The sequence below is a fragment of the Vulpes lagopus genome, chromosome 8 (assembly GCF_018345385.1).
Source record: "Vulpes lagopus strain Blue_001 chromosome 8, ASM1834538v1, whole genome shotgun sequence".
Classification (NCBI taxonomy): domain Eukaryota; kingdom Metazoa; phylum Chordata; class Mammalia; order Carnivora; family Canidae; genus Vulpes; species Vulpes lagopus.
In genome coordinates this window covers 3,417,615-3,434,896 of record NC_054831.1, presented here as the reverse complement: position 1 = coordinate 3,434,896, position 17,282 = coordinate 3,417,615, and the positions used below count along the sequence as shown (strand labels likewise).

Below are 17,282 nucleotides of genomic sequence, written 5' to 3'. Positions count from 1 at the left end.
CTCCGTCGCTGGCTGGTATTTCACTCTTTGGCAATTTTACGTTGACCACGTGGGTTACAAAATCAGGAACAAGGTGGAAAGGCATCCCTGAACCGGCTCCACACAGGCCTGCGAACCTCTGAAGGACTGTCCCAACTCTGGAGTCATGATTCCAAATGGACAGAAGACCCCCTGGGAATCCAACGGTGCTCGGAGGAAGGTGAGAGGCACAGTCAGCGTTAAAGCTCAGACCAGCAAACTGAGATCGGGAAAGAAGCAGGCCCTGGGCAGCCCCGGATGGTGGCTCAGCGGCTCCCACACCACCAGCAGCCCCCCACCTCTCTGGAAGCCACACCCAGATGTCTGGGCCCCAGATACTGTGGATCCTGAGGAACAAGCAGGTCCAGCTGGAAATCTGACAACAAGGAGAATTTGGCAGGGAAATCTGATCCATTCCCTGAAAATGAATCACCACGGGGGAAGAAATTTAAAATTGCCCTCCTGGGTTCATGATATTGGCTTCCTATGAAAAGACTGGCTTCCATTCGTGCGTATTGGGATTTCATTTCATTTTATTTATTTATTTATTTATTTATTTACTTACTTACTTATTTATTTATTTTTATTTTCTTTTTTTTTACATATTTTTAATTGGAGTTCAATTTGCCAACATATAGCATAACACCCAGTGCTCATCCCATCAAGTGCCCCCCTCAGTGCCCGTCACCCAGTCACCCCCAACCCCCGCCCACCTCCCTTTCCACCACCCCTTGTTCGTTTCCCAGAGTTAGGAGTCTCTCATGTTCTGTCTCCCTTTCTGGTATTCCCCACTCATTTATTATTTTTTAGTTCTATAGGAAGTTGTTGGCGAGAGGGGAGCAGAAGGCACTTATGTGCACAAATCCAGCAAAGATGAAGATGAATGGACTGAAAGGGGCTAATAATTGGATCCAAACAGATGTCCCCATGATCTGGCCACAGAGGCTCAAGTAGGCCACCCACTACTCACGCCCCAAACTTCAGCCAAATATCCACCTTCTCTGAGTCCTTCCCTGAGAAGAGCAGTGCTGGATAATGAGAACGAGATGAGAATAGTTGTAATAAAAGGAAGGAGGACAGATGGAGAGAGACTCTCTGACCATGGAGAGTAACACTAGGTCTTGGGCAGGGTCCTGGGTAGGGCGTGCTTTGTGCAGGAAGAAGATAGAGCTACAGCTGAAATCCAGCACCCAGGGAAGCAGTCCGAAGCTCCCGGAGAATGATAGTGAGGACCAACACGTCCTTGGAAGGTCTGGAGGGCTTCCAGGTCACAATGATACAGCCCCCAGTAGATTGTTAGCTGGATGAACTGGACCACTCTGACCCCCTGTTTCATCATCTCTAAAACTAGGGAAATGCCTGCTACCAGACAGCACAGCCTTGGGTGATGCACCCAATACATTGCCTGACACACAGCCACTGTGTGATAGAAGTGAATTCAATTTCACACTAGCTGCTAGGAGGGACCAAACCCTTAGGGCATCGCCCTGAGAGAAGATTAGGTCTTGCTCACCAAATCCGGAACAGGCGTTGCAAGCCACGTCTACATGGCCAGACTGGAAGTTCTTTGAAGCAGCCCCAGAAAGAAGCTCATGGACATTCGGGTCGGGGCACACCCAGGGTGTCAGGGAGGGCTGCAGGGTCTGTGGCATTGTCTGGCAAAGGACAAGTCTTGAAAAGAAGTTCTCAGCTATCAGGGGTCAGGCTTCCTGCTGCTCAGACCACACTTTGCTGAATGAAAAGTCAGCACAGATGATGTAAAACAAGAACTTTAGTCCCTCTCTCAGAATAAATGTGAAAAACTGAACACAAAGGTTATATCAGTTTTTGTATGTTTTGGATCAAAATGTACCCAGAGCCTGTAATTCATCTCCTCTGCTATTTCTTGGCCTTGGCCACTGTTGGCCTCTCGCGGTCACCTGAATTTATGCCACGGTGTCGTCACTGGTGCCACCATCTCGCTGCTCTGATGTCCTGTCATGCACAGGAGCTAGGGGGCCTGTTAGAATTCTTGGCAGAGCATGTATTGGCCACTGAGCAGTGGCTCCCATGTCACCGAGTGAAAGCTAGCCGGCTTACGTGGCCACCAGTGCACTCCCTGGCCTTCCCTTCACTTGTCACAGCCCAACAGTGGCCTTCCCAGGTGCTCTTCCTACACAAGAGGTGCTTCTGGGCTCTAGGGTCCCCTCTGTCCAGAACCCTCCTCGGTTAGCCACCTGGCCACCTCCCTTACCATCCCCATGTGTTGTTTTGGTTTTTTAACTTTTTTTCAGAGTGGACTCCCCAGCCAGGTCCCCGTGGTCACCCTGCTGGAATTCGGTGGTCACTTCCACCTCCAGCACAACCAGCTCCCATAGTTGGGCACGGGCTTCGTGTTACTTTTCTACTCTTGTCTGTCTCCCGCCATGAGAAGACGAGCCCCTTGGGGACACACATGATATCCTCAGTATCTATCAAATGAATGAACATAACCAACTGTCTCTGTTGAACAAAACAGAATTACATGAAAATGGGATCTTTGAAAAAAAAAAAGAAAATGGGATCTTTTTACTAAAATTGAGAATCTGGCGTGGCTGAGCTCATTGATGGCTGCTCAACTCCATTTTGTAACTAACATGGGAGCAAAAGGCAACTTGGAGATTAGGGTCTAGGTGGAAAGGAAGGGACAGCATGGTAGCTGGCCAGGAAAATTTCGTTTCATTTTCTTTTTTTTTATTTAATTTTTATTTATTTATGATAGTCACAGAGAGAGAGAGAGAGGCAGAGACATAGGTAGGCAGAGGGAGAAACAGGCTCCATGCACCGGGAGCCCGACGTGGGATTCGATCCCAGGTCTTCAGGATCGCGCCCTGGGCCAAAGGCAGGCGCTAAACCGCTGCGCCACCCAGGGATCCCTTCATTTTCTTTTAATATGTTTTCTCTTTGTTAGAAAGAAACACGTGTGTGTGTGTGTGTGTGTGTGTGTGTGTGTGTGCATGTTATATATGCAATCATTGTATTAAACATACAGATTTGTGTCCTTTTTTTTTTTTTTAACATTCTACCATAAACCACAATTGATTAATGGCATGGGCCATTTGTCAACATTATGACATATTTGCCAGCTACTTATTTTTGTTGTTGTTGGCAAAGCAAGCTGAATTTAAGCATTCCCCTCTTATTGGGCATTTTGATCACCTCGAATTGATTTGTATCATCTCAAATAAAATCGCATGGAATACTTTTGAAAGAGAACCTTTGCGCATCCCTGATTGCTGGCAAAGATGTGGAAACTTGCACACACTCCGCCAGTTGGGATTATAGAAATTTTGCACATCTTGAGTGTGCGGAGGGTAAGGTAGGTACGTTCATTTGTCGAAACTCATCAAACAATACACATAAATGGATGCATTTTATTGCATGTAAAGTTGAGTTTTTTAAAAATGTGATGGGGTGAATAGATGTTCCGTGAATAGTGCAAGAAGCATGACACCCATCGTTCATCTTCTTGGGCTTTTGTTTTCCCTTCCAAAGTACCCACACCAAGGAGTGGAACGTCCAAGGGTATGGAGGGTTACAAGCAGCTGGGTGAGGGAAGAGGAAGGAGAGATTTGAGGCAGCTGCTGGGGGTGAGGTCCTCTGGGGCCAAGGCAGCTTGTGCAATGGAATTTGTGTGAAGCAAACCATGGAACATGTGAGAAACTTCTCTACAGACCCCTCAACGTGTCTTCAGCAAAATGTCCACCTGTCACTAACGTGTGGTGAGGCCAGCTTCGCATGCTATTGGGGTGAGGACCCTGGGGGTGAGGAGGGAAGAGCATTGTTCAGCCAGTCACAAAAGGAGGCCAGAGCCCACAGCTCTGTGCTCATTGCATGCCTAAGGAGGCTGGTGTTGCCTGCCTGGTAGATCCCGCGTGCTCACAGTGGATCACCAAGGGCTCAGCTCAGAACACACTGCCCTGAGGACTCCACAGTCACTGCTGAGGCAGAAGAGGACCATGGGGTAGGTCGTGGTGGCCTTTAGAGGGCAAAGCAGTGATTGCTTTTGTCACCTCCATTGGGGAAGGGAAGGAACTCAACTCCAAAGGTGACAGGAAGGGGCAGAAAGGGTGGTGGGAAGAGGCAGGAAGGGAGGAAGAAGAGGCAAGTAGGGTGGCAGGTAGAGGCAGGAAGGGTGGGAGCAAGGGACAGGAAGGGTAGTAGGTAGAAGCAGGAAGAGTGGCAGGTAGAGGCAAGAATGGTGGTAGGAAGAGGCAGGAAGGGTGGAAGGAAGAGCTAGGAAAGTTGAATGAAAGGGGCAGGAAGGGTGGGAGAAGAGTCAGGAAGGGTGGAAGGAAGGGGCAGGAAGAGGCAGGAAGGGGCAGGAAGGGGCAGGAAGGGGCAGGAAGGCCAGAAGGGCAGAAGCCACAGCGCCCTAGCTGGGCCCTAGTTTCCCCCGGTGAACAGCACGTGTGGCCACGAGCCCACCCGGGAGCCTGCTGCGGAGCGCGCCCAGGGCGGGGTGGGCGACAGTCAGGCAGCAGCCAAATGCCAGTGCCACCCGGCCCGGGGACCCACGGGGTGCTCTAGCACATATCTCCCCCGGCCTGGGGACAGAGGGGACTCGGGGAGAGAGCAAGCCCCGGGGTCCTCGACTCTGACCCCACCAGCTGCTGTGAGTGTAGCCTACGCTGGGGCTCACAGTAAAAGGCTGTGGAGAGTATCTGGGATTTTATTTTTCTTTTTTATTTATTTTTTTAATTTTAACTATTTATTCATGGGGACACAGAGACAGAGGCAGAGACACAGGCAGAGGGAGAAGCAGGCTCCTTGCAGGGAGCCCGACGTGGGACTCGATCCCGGGACCCCAGGGTCACGCCCTGAGCTGAAGGCAGATGCTGGACCGCTGAGCCCCCCAGGCATCCTGGGATTTAAGTTTTAAAATGAATGAGCCCCAGCCTTGAGATCCATCCTTGACGGTTTTCATAACCTCAAGTGACTTGACAGTGATAGGATTCAGCCGAAAGCCCTGGCTGGGGGAGCCGCTGGCCCCGGAGCATCGGGCCGGGGGGCGGGGGGTGGCAGGTATGGAAACGCTAACGCTGTCTTATGGGCTCAATTGTGAGCTCCCTTGCTCTCCCCACCCCCAAAAAAAGAGATGATCAGAAGTCCTAATCCCCCAGTAGGTCAGGCTATTTGCAAATAGGGTCATCGCAGATCTAACTAGATGGGGTGAGGCCACCCTGGTGTAGGGCAGGCCCTGATCCCATACGACCCATGTCCTTGTGAGAAGACAGCCGTGTGCACACAGGGGCAGAATCGGGGGGAGGCAGCTGCAAGCCCCAGGGTCGCCAGAAAGCCAAAAAGCAAGACCGGGTTTCCTGCAGATTTCCGGGGAGCACGGCCCTGCCAACTCCTTGATTTTGGACATGCAGCCCCCAAAGCTGTGAGAGTCCAGCTCTGTCGCCATAGCTGCCGAGCCCGTGGTCGCCGCCTACAGCAGTCCCGGCGACGGCCCACCTCGCACCCGGGCCTAGGGATCTCCCCTCCCCGGTCCCCACTGCAAACCTTCTTGCCCCCATGCATGACCTCAGCTTGTGCACAGCTTGAGGGGAGGCGCGGGCGTATTTACAAGGAAAGGGGGCTGTTCCCCCGGGGGCGGGGAACTTTGGGGGACGCTGAGTGCACATCCCCCCCCCAGGCTGAATATGCACTTGAAGGGCATTTGTGACCATCGCCGAGCTCTGTGTAAGTCCCCTGGACTCGCCTTATCTTCAAAAGGGGCCCTTAAAGAGGAGGGGGTGTCAGAGTGACCTCGAGGGCAGAGAGGGCCCCTGGGAAGGAAGGGTTGCTCACCCCCCGTAGGGAAGGGGAGAGGAACCCCACCGGGCTCCTGTGCAGGATGCGAGCAGTCGTGTCTGGGGGGCACCCTGATGGTGAGAGCATCTGAGGAGTTCCCGAAGCTTTTTGGTTGCTCTGAGACTCCCCTGATGTCCAAGCAGGCTCTCAGTCCCAAAGAAGGCAGGTAAACTCACTTCCCCGATGTCCTATGAAATCCTGAGTCATCCCTCAAATTTCTGCCAATTCCCAATGGGGGAGGGGGGTTGGGGGAGCTCCTGCAACCACCCGGTCCTTCCCCTTCTCTGTCTCTGAGCCACCTTGACATGGCCACAAAGCTCAGTTCTTCCCCCGCTTTCTAGGCAGATGGGCCACCCTGAGTTCATTTTGAGAATTTAGAAATTTCACCCAAAGATCTGGGTGGAAGTCACAGGGAGTGGATCACAGGGGGCTCGGCACACTCTCTGACCTCCTGTCTTTCCATTCCGTAGATGGACTGACGGACACATCCCGGTCCTACATAAGGCGGGGCTGCCCACGCCCAAAGTCCCTGCGTCTGTTGGGAGCATTTGTCAGAGCAGGTGTGTCACTAACGCAGCCTCTCTCCTAAGTAGGCTTCAGATGCCACCTAAACATGTATTTATTTGTTTATGTGTTACTTCTTTTATTTCTTATTTTTTTTTTAAGATTTTACGTGTTTATTTGAGCATGAGAGCACAAGCAGGGGGAGGGGGAGGGAGAAGCAGGCTCCCCGCTGAGCAAGGAGCCTGGCATGGGGCTCTGGGTCAGGATCCCGAGATCACGACCTGAGCCATGGGCAGGTGCTTCACCGATGGAGCCACCCAGTGCCCACTCTTGTGTTACTTCTGAAGATGGGAGGAAAAGGTCTTTAAGGAAATACATAAATAAATAAATAAACAAACAAACAAACAAATAAATAAAGACTTTGCACTTTTTCTTTGAGACTCTAGAAAAGAGCTAGTGTTTCCTGGCCAATGGTTTCTCATCTCTCCGCCACAGTGGGGCGGGAGCAAACCCAACCCTGGGAAACATGACTTTAAGAAGAAGCAGGTAGTTATTCTGTATGTTGGCAAATTGAACACCAATAAAAAATAAATTTATTATTAAAAAAATTAAAAAATAAAACAAAATTATGATACCAGTATCACTCCCAAAAATAAAACTATTAACAGAGGAAAAAGGTTAAAAAAAAAAAAAAAGGAGAAGCAGGTAAGGAGTCCACGGCTGTGGGTTCAACCAGAAGGTAGAGCACAGGATAAAAGCCACCTGGTTCTGAAGATCACAAAGACTCCAGAAAGGGTCCTAAGCTGGGAAGGCGACCCACCGCGCCCCAGAGCCCTGCAGGGCCAGGGGGCTGAGCCCCGGTCTCCCCTCACCCCCTGATGGAGCAGAGTCCCCTGTCCACCCTGGGAACAAAAGGATAGATGCCAGGCTGGGCCCCACTCCCCGGGGCCCGGGGTCATCGTGACAGCAGGTGCTACTATAGGGAAACAAGACAGCCAGTCACACCAAACCCATGACACTTTCAATATACTTTATTAAAAAGTTTCTTTGTATAAATTTCCTAAAATTTTTAAAATTAAAATTAATCACCCTCCCCCGCCCCGCACAAAAAAAAATAATAAACCACAACACACAACATTAGAGGAATGCCAAAAATATTCTCTATTATGACTTTCTTTTTTTCCATTCTTTAATGAAGGCTTTGGTCTCACAACAGTGCACAAAGATGAAGGGATTTTTGCTTCCTTCTAACTGGGTCATTTGTCAGAGGCTTTGGAAAAGGAAAAATCGGCCTGAAGTCTAATCTGGGAACTGGGGAGGGTGGGGTGGCGGCGGGAATTGAAAAGCGGGACTCTTGTTTGTTCACCACGCGAGGCTTCCCGTCTAACGTCGTGCCTGCTGGAGAGGGGGGATGAGCCAAGCAGAAGTATACAGAGCCGCGGTGGGGGGGGGGAGTCCTATTCTAGACCTTGCGCTCGCCCCAAAGTGGCATAGTGTGAAACTCCGGGGTGGGGAGGCGGGGGCCGGGGGGCGGGTCTGAGTTTATAGAAATGTTCACATAAACACCAGCAGTGGGTAACTATTACACAACGTTCAAAGTATACGATATAACTGCCTGGAGACGGAGAGCACGGAGTCCACAGACACATTTAGCACCATATCGATAGGTCATGCTGCAGGTCGGTTCCTCCCAAGTTCGAGGGCAAATCAAAGCAGGAAATGGAGCAGTGCGCGGATGTCTACACCCAGAGCTTCTACAGAGACGACTCGCCACGGCTGACTCCTTCTTCTTCAAGAGGTATGTGGTTCCGGTCGGCCACGCTTAGGTCCCCATGGCAGCGATGACCCCGGGGTTGACGAGCGCTGAGCGTCGGTGGAAGGGACGGGCCAGGGGGGAGGTGGGGGGTGAGAGAGAAGTGCAGGGTCATGTCATTGATGGAAAAGGATGCAGCATTTCTCATGACAACCGTCCCGCGGCCTCTGGGTTTCCCCCCTAACCTTGCTTTTCTGCTGAGTGCCTTGCGTGGCCCCCCTGGTGCTCCCTGGCCATGGGTCTGCGGCCTTGTGGGCAGTCCGAGCCTGTCTGCTGCCTCGCCTGGCCCCCGGGCCTTTGCACACACTGCGCTTTCCCTGGGCTCTCAGGGAGGCCGCCCTTACCACATCAGCAGTCAGGCTGCCCAACGTCACGGAGATCGTGGGTGGCCCCTGTGCCAACATTAGTATCACTCGAAGCATGATCATTTAACAATGAAGAGGGAGGGATAGCTGGGCCCTGTGTTTCTTGGTTGGCAAGAATCCAAGTATTACAAGGATGTTTTTAGGAAATGATACTAGTTCAGAAAACGAGGGATCCCTGGGTGGCGCAGCGGTTTGGCGCCTGCCTTTGGCCCAGGGCGCGATCCTGGAGACCCGGGACCACGTCGGGCTCCCGGTGCATGGAGCCTGCTTCTCCCTCTGTCTATGTCTCTGCCTCTCTCTCTCTCTCTCTCTCTCTCTCTCTCTGTGACTATCATAAATAATAAAATTTAAAAAAAAAGAAAAGAAAACGAATTTCCTGTGTTCTTTTTGAGTATCTTCCTTCTCTAGAGACACCACCGGCCTCCTCTGTCATCTCTCTCTCTCGTAATCATCGTCATTCAACTATCTTAACGAGGTGCATAGTCGGCCTGGATCTCTTCTCTGATTTCGCAAAAGCCGCAAACACCAAAGAAGAATCAGCCACTTACCAGGAGTGCAAACCGTTTCACATTCTTTCTGTGAATCGAATCTGTTTTCGTTGCCGCTGCAACCTCCGTACCAGAATCTCATGCAGCTTTTCGTCTCCACGTCGTAGTACCATTTCAACATGAATTTCCTGCACGTGCCTTCTTCTTTGGGCAACTTGCATATGTCTTTAATAACAGGAGGAGGAAAGAGCGTTTATGAGGACACGCTAGGGACCTCGCCCCCAGCGCATGGGGCTGGAGGTCTCAACACAAGGCTGTCAGGACAAGGAGGAGGAGAGTTCTGAGGAGGGAACCCCTCTGGGCCTCCCCGGGCCCCCATCTCTGCCCTTGCACCATGGGGTGCACCTGATTCTCACCCACAGCAATAATACAACCACCTCCATGGCAGGAGCTCGCCAACCTCCCTCCGATCCCAAACGCCAGCCATCGTTATTGGATAATTTCAGATAAAATGAGCTATGTAGCTTCCCTTTCCGGTCCCAGGGCCATCTGCCTTCCAGTACCTTCAATATGAACGCCCCAGCGAAGAAACTGCAACTCAAAGCTATGGCGCTTTCTACTCCTCCGCAACATAGCAACTGCGTTCTCTCAGAATATAGCTCACAAATGAGGCCGCCCATTTCACCACGAGCCAAGCAGATGGGAAATAAAAGTTAAAGTGGAAAGGAGAGATCCTTTTTGAGTGTGTGCATCTGCGTGCACGAGTGTGTGTCTGTGTGTAGCTGAGGGCCTTCAAGAGCAGCCAAGTTAAACAAGTAAGTAAAAGAAGTGTCACCACTGATAGAAAACCCATGACGGCAAAAATGTCACAGAGCAAAGCTATTTTGAAGACACAGAAGCATTCTTTTTCCAGTTAAGGAAGTTTATGTTTTCAATGCATACTTCTGATGCAGCCCAGCTGCAAAGCAAAAGCCACGCTCTCTCCATGATGCCTGGAAAGAAAAGTTTACAGGCCTTCCACAGTAAAAAAACTCTGTTTACAGAGTTTTCTGGCAAACTCTAGATCATGCTGGGAAAGAGAGGCATTAATGTCAACCATTATCTGAAAGCTTGAAAACTGGGAACCTTCCTCCGACAGAACTCTCTGGAGTGGACGACGCTACAAGTTTATGGGAGCGGCCAACATGCCCTCCCCGCGCACGGCTGACATCTCCATGGGCCTTTGCCCCTATTCACGTGGGCGGCTCACAGTTGCAGAGGCGGTGAGTGTCTGCAGCTCTGTTACACCAAGAAGTAAAAGGAAAACCAAAGCCTTCCGCTAGAGAACCAGAGCTTGGGTCCACTGTCAGGGGCCAGACGCAGACGTAGAGAGGACTGAGGCTCAGAATTGACCTAACACACTCCATGATCATGTGAGGAGGCCATCACCCAGGCATAGAGACTGCCCCCCCCCAACACCGGTATCTCCTCAGTGCTGACACTCTCAGAAGCCCAGAAAGCTAGAGGCCCAACCAAGAGCCTTTGGAAGGACCAGTGGAGCCAGCATAAAATGAAGGCAATTCACAAAAATAATTTTTTTCCTTTCAAATGTGCCAATAACTGAAGGAACATGCCTGGGTCTCAAATAATGTCATACAAGGGACTGAGCAAGGCAAAATTATTCAACAACCAAAACTGACTCTTTGTTTGCCGGTGGGTTCGCATTTTAGTGTGAAGCTCAAGCCAAATGGTTGCTTCGTCCCCTCTCTTTCTGCCCCCAAGCTTCCCCCGCATGGCTCATGTTCGTCCTATCTTTGTTGCAAAGGCTCTCAGTCCTGGCCACCTGTGTTTAGCTATTTCATTCCCACTCCTCCGTGTTCTCCAGAAACGGACATGGGAAGTCTTCCCAGACCTGAGGACACACAACCCGGAGGCTGCCGGGAAGTGGAAGAGTGGAAGGACACTCTGCACCCTGAATGGGTGGCTTTTCCAGCTTCCTAGGAATTGCACCTTAACTGTCCAGCATCAAACTATTGCTCTTGCATTCCAAACCCTATATGCCAATGACAGTCGCTGCTAAGGCCCTGTAGCTCCTACCACCATGACCCAAGGGCACTGGCACTCTGTGGACACCCAGATATTTGTTAGAGCAAGAAAAACATATTAACGAGGGCCCCACACTGTTAAAAGACCAAAACGTAGGATTCTTCATTTTTAAGCAAGAAAACGGGAGGCTTGGTCCTTAAGAAGCCTTGTAGTTTTAAACTCCCATCATCTTCATTTCTGAAACACAACATGTAGACTGGACTCACCAAAGCTGTGTCTATGCGGAAACAACCATTAATTTTAAAGACATAAAAATCAAAATATTTTGTTTCCAAAGAAGTGTGGTTGGACAGACATCATGGAGCTCTTCCCCAGGACAAGTCTTTGGACACAACAGTAGCTCATGTTCTCACTCCAAAATGGGCTTGAGCCCGGAGTCCTCTCCAATGTGAGAGGAGGGTCTGGCTGCACATGCACTAATTTTCTCCTCCTTATACTGAGAACCAAAGAGGAGCCAAAAGGACAATAAAGAGTGAAATTTATCAATAACCTTTTCTGATTCACTTTTGCCCCAAATAACAATGTAAATACATTTCATCTTAAAATATAGACTTGGGGGCTGCCTCATTCTGACCATCAACAGGTGAAGCTTTCCGTCCAAATAGTGATTGGTCACTGGGCACCAGTGAGCATCCACACACAAGACATCTGGAAAACCCTGCCAGGTAATCCCACCTATTCACAGAAGCCCCAGGAGCCAAACTAGGAGTCCTAGAACAGCAGCCATGGGGCGGAAGGCACCCTAAGAAACACGGTCTATCTTTGTAATGGCAACGTGCGTGTGTGCACACGTGTATGTGCAAGCCCACGTGTCAGATCCGTGGAAGAATCAAGAGGGATATTCATTGGGTCATTACTGGCGGTCATCAGTGCTGCAACCATGGGGATCACATTTTCTTAGGTTTTCCTGTGTGTTCTGGGTCCTCCACAATGAATATCTAGGATATTACTCTTTGAAACAGAAAACGTGTTCCATTGGAAAATGTTCCCTATTTTTATAGTTTCAGATTTCTATAGTGTCTAAGGGCAGCATTTTAGAAGTTATCAGTCTGGACATTTCCCAAGCCAACAAGTGATCAGTATTTAAGTGCTTCCTTGAGCAAAACTGGTGTGTGTGATGGGGTGGGGGGAAGTGTTTATGTTACAATTGTAAATACGCTTCTCATCGATTTAAGGGTTTCAAACACAAGAAGGTTTAACGTTCTTCAGACCCAGCATTGTTGATATGGAATCAGGTGCTTCCAGCCACAGAAGCAGGTACAATTTGCCTGGAGGAATGAATGCCTGAGTCTACATTTTGAGCACCAACTGACTCAAAAGGTACCAAGGAAACTTTATTTTAAATGTAGTTGCAGTTAGGTTTGAGAGCCTTTGCTTTTTTTTACATCTTGGCCCGTAGATTGTTATTTTTCACAATTTAAAAAAAAAAAAAAAGGCAAGCACCCTGTGAGGCTCATCATGACCCAAACATTGCCATGGATATAGACACATTCTCACATGGTAACAAGCACACAGCCTTGAGGATAGCTATTTCTCTTTTACCAAGCAGAAAATATATATTTCTAGCTATTTAATCAACCTCAATCTGTGAGGTTAAATTAGTTCTAAATGACCGTTGACATAAAGTCAACTGTTTTTCCCTATTATATCATTTTGTGCTAGCCAATGGGATAGAGTGGGACACAGCCAACCAAATACTGTATTTCCTCAGATCTAAGATACCTTCATTTTATTGTGCACTATTATTTTACATCCCGCTAAATAAGACAAAACACTGTCAATAAGCCATGACGTGTCATCAATTTTGAGTCACACTTCAATTTCAGAAGCGTTACAAGGGCAAAATAGTGAATCCTAGAATCAAGAAAATAAGTAAAACATTTAAGAACTTCCTTCCTTCAGAGCTATGCGGTTGACTCAGTAATGCGTGCCCAAAGTGGTCATTTCTACAGATTATTAATTTCTAGAATAAGTAAAAGAGAATGTTACACACTTGGTAAGTCATCTGGGCTCTCTTCTGCATTGAAACTTTTCTCCAACTCATACGGGTAAGCCAATAATTTAGGATTCGCTTTGTAATATCAGAAAAAGTAAATATCCTGAGGAAGAAGAATTTTGCGTTATTTAGAAACTTCCTCAGAGTTCTGCCTTTAGTACTAACATGCATTGAAAATATCTATCCAAGTCTTCTTTAGTCAGAAATGGGGAGGAGAGAGATGTGCCAAAAACCTAAAGCCAAAATGAGCAATTCTGTAGCCTTCCCAAAGCTAGCTGCCACAAAGTGTGATACCAACATGCCTGGCACACTCAACGCGTTTTAAAGGCTGTGAAAATTGCCGAAAAGATTGGTTTAATGGTTGCTAACTGCCCTTAGGGGCAGCAAGTGCATCATAGAAAAGTGGATGTGATTCTTTTAGATCCTGAGGAAAGCATAAAGTGGGATGGGATTTTTTGGAATGTGGGGATTTTTTTTGTTTGTTTTGCTGAAGAAAATACAAGTATTAACCATTTAAAACGGAATCATGTAATATTGCAAAGCCTGGGGTCCTGAGTGATGAGTAATGATGCCGCGGCTCTGTCGCCGTAATCAGTCTTCACCTCAAAGTCTAGACTTTACTGCTACACCACAGCTCCATGCTGAGCAGGGCCAGGCCTTACTTGGGGGACAAATAATCCCCTCGCTAGCCCCCCTCCCATTATGTGTCTGTATCAAAGAAGTGTCTGATAAAGAAATACCTGTTAATCATAATTTCAAAACAGTCCAACATTAATCCATGCCGACAAAAAGTTTTAAAACGGCTCCTTCTTTCCCTCCACCAGATGACACAGATGGGGAGCTTTTCATTTTATGGGATTTTGTTCACAAATGAAACACTGATTCAAACGCCGGTCGCCGTGATTTCTAAATCCAAAATGCTAGGCTATAACAAAATACAATTCCTTAAGGGAGAATCAAACTCCAGAAAATCTATTGTTCATGGAGGTTCAAAAGGGAAAAAAAAAAAAAAAGGGAAGGAAAAGTATCTAACATTTAATCCTGGGACAGGGACACATCTCTGTAACTATAAACCAGGTTTCTAATTAACTGGTACTGCAGAAAATAACAGAAATTAAATTGCACTCAAATCTAGAGAGAAAAACTAACTTTTAAAGTGAATTTTGCCTGTATTGTCTAGAAAATACATATTTGGAGAAATACTGCAGAGTATGGTAATTGATACTTGGATGCCAAAATACACAAGCAACTACTGAATATGAAGGCAGTATATTTTTTGAAGTTACTGAATAAAGTGATTCGTGGTCGCTCTTTTCTACCTGCAAAAATATGAATATTATAGAAATGTTCTTCCCCCTGGGGGACATTTCCTAAAATAACTTAATTATAGCAGGGAGGTGGGGGAGAGGGACGAGGTTGAGAGAGAGGGGAAGCTTTCCTCTCCTGATTCTGAATCCTGATTCCAGTATGAGGTTTAAACATTTTAAAGTAAATATCTAATTGATTTCCTTCAAAAAGAGCTCTCAAAAAATGGTGTGTGTGCACACGTGCACATGCACGCGCCGTACACTTACACTGCATATGTTCATTGAGGAAAATGTGTATGAAGGGCCTTCTCCAGTAAAGCCCTGTTTTGTTACTGTGGGACGAGGGGTGGTGATCAATTTTGCAGGGTCTTATTCTTGAGCAGTGGGTGTTCTCTATGCAAATGATGAATGACCTCTACCTCTGAAACTAATGATTTATTTTTTTTAATTTTTATTTATTTATGATAGTCACACACACACACACACACACACACAGAGAGGCGGAGACACAGGCAGAGGGAGAAGCAGGCTCCATGCACCGGGACCCGACGTGGGATTCGATCCTGGGTCTCCAGGATCAGGCCCTGGGCCAAAGGCAGGGGCTAAACCGCTGCACCACCCAGGGATCCCTGAAACTAATGATTTACTACATGTTGGCTAATTGGATTTAATTTTTTTTTTTAAGAGCAAGTTATATCTTGACACTCATTTGAACCACCAGCTGGGAAATACACAGCTATGCATGTGCGCACACGGGGGTGGGGGTGGGGGCACACACAGGGGTACACACTACGATGCTCTGCAGGTCTGCACACAGAGGAGGGTGAAAGAGCCACTAAGTCCTGGGCTTGAGGTTATGTAGTGACCACAATAAGGGAGAAAGATTAGAATCATCTGCATCTGACTCCGTGTAGCCATGAAAGACTCACAAGCCCCAACAAAAACCCTTTTCTCGGCCACATGGGGAGAGGAGACCCAGTGTTAGAGGTCTGGACTAAAAGGACTTTCCTAACTGTGAACCTATGACTCAGCCTTAAACAACAAACATAACAGCCCAGCCAGATTCTTATCTGAAGAATTGAATGATTAAGAATTCAATCATTCTTTAATGATTATGTTGTTTATATTAAAGAAACACTGTTTATAGATTTGTGTCCCTCCTAGACCACACATAAGAAAATCAGAAACATCCCCAAATCTCACCATGGAACTTACTCTTAGCCATTTTCTCTCAACGAATCACTGGATTTGCAGGAATTTCACATTCCCTACACGCTGTGAGGGGTAAAATTCCATGGAGTGGGGAAAAAATAGACAGATTTCAGTGACTTTGAAGGTAGAATTTCACTATTTCTTAGTGAAAGGGACCATAAGGGAAAGGAGGGGAACTGAGTGGGAAAAATCAGAGAGGGAAACAAACCATGAGAGACCCCTAACTCTGGGAAACACAAAGGGTTGCAGAAGGGGAGGTGGGCAGGGGGATGGGGTGACTGGGTGACGGGCACTGAGGAGGGCACGTGATGGGATGAGCACTGGGTGTTATACTATGTTATACTATATGTTGGCAAATCGAACTTAAATAAAAACAAATGAAAAACAATTTTTTAATTAAAAAAAATAAAAGCTAGTATTTCATCTGTCCTGACCCATATCTTTGGGGAAATCCTAGTGGGTTCTTTGCAGCTTCCCTCTGAGCTCAAGAACCAAGTTAGGAACCCAGTCCTTGTGGAGGTGATTCGGGAAGAGAGCCAGTGGGGGTAGAGAACGTGGGGGTGGGAGTAGGGGAGGGGGTGTTGGGGCAGGGTGGGGGAGTGGGAAAATGAGTCAGGAGATGCACGTGTCTCAGCACAGGGGACAAAGGCTCATCCACGGGCTCATGATGCTGGACTCAGAAGACTGCTTATGTGCAGAAATCGAAGCGACAGAGGCTTGGGTATCTTTTCCATCCCAAACCCTACTTCCATTTTGTTAGCTTGAGTTGGAAATTAGAACTTTAAAGGTTTTTAGAAAATCTTTTTACACCATTCCTAACAAATTCAAGTTTCATCATCCAATCTACCTTGAATTCCGGAATGGTTCCCATAAATTCATATCAAGAGAGGGGAATCCCCTGTTTTCCTGTCAATCTTTCCAATGGGAAGGCTGTGAGGGTTTGAAAAACACATGGCTGTCTCTACCACAGGTCAGTTCCCAAACTTGTTTCCAAAAGCGAATGATGTGAGAAGTGATTCGTTTGCTTACACTAATTGCACAGCTACTTGTTGAGCAGTTCCACATTCCCTGCATTGACTTAATTGCTTTGCTTCTAGTAACTCCTGATGTCACATGTCAGGATGGGTTGCAACCGAACTAAGGAATGATAGACAGACACAGGGACAGATGGACACAGACAGAGAGATACAGTCTGGATACACATCAGACAGAGATAACAAACATCGACGTACACACATACACAGCTGGGGGGACGTCCACTCGTGGAATAAGCCATCCAAGCAACAGAGAAGGTTCTCTTCAGAAACAACAAAAAGAATCAAGAGGCCTTTCCTCCCAAGTGGCCACCAAGAGATGGGTCAGATGGAGTCAGAAATCCTCCGATTTCGTGTAAACAGAGATGGGATAGGACACGGTCTCCACCAAAAAAAAGGGGGTAAGATGGAGAAACAGACATGGATTTTGAAACTGACAGAGGAAAGAGCAAAACGAGGAAGTGTCACAAATGGCTGGGGAAGCAGGGTGCCTTCGCTTCTGACACCCGGACCGCACCGAGAAAGCACAGGGCTTTCAAATCCAGCACCAACGCGGCGAGCCTCAGCAAATGCCTTTTATCAGAGCCAGTTACAGAAATAAACACCATAAAGAGTCGTGCCTTCCTTCTCCGGACAGAGGCCA

At 47.9% G+C, this 17,282-nt stretch overlaps 1 protein-coding gene across 1 annotated transcript in view; it reads right to left on the bottom strand.

The window, feature by feature from the left end:
- Positions 1 to 7,476: 7,476 nt before the first annotated feature.
- Positions 7,477 to 17,282, bottom strand: part of COL6A3 (collagen type VI alpha 3 chain) — a 78,625-nt gene continuing 68,819 nt past the window's right edge. Inside the window, exons 39-40 of the mRNA XM_041766094.1 lie at positions 9,066 to 9,230; positions 7,477 to 8,202 (exon numbers count right to left, since the gene is read on the bottom strand). Coding sequence (XP_041622028.1) covers positions 8,162 to 8,202; positions 9,066 to 9,230 — 206 coding nt within the window. The 3' untranslated portion in view covers positions 7,477 to 8,161. The remainder of the gene's footprint in view (positions 8,203 to 9,065; positions 9,231 to 17,282) is intronic.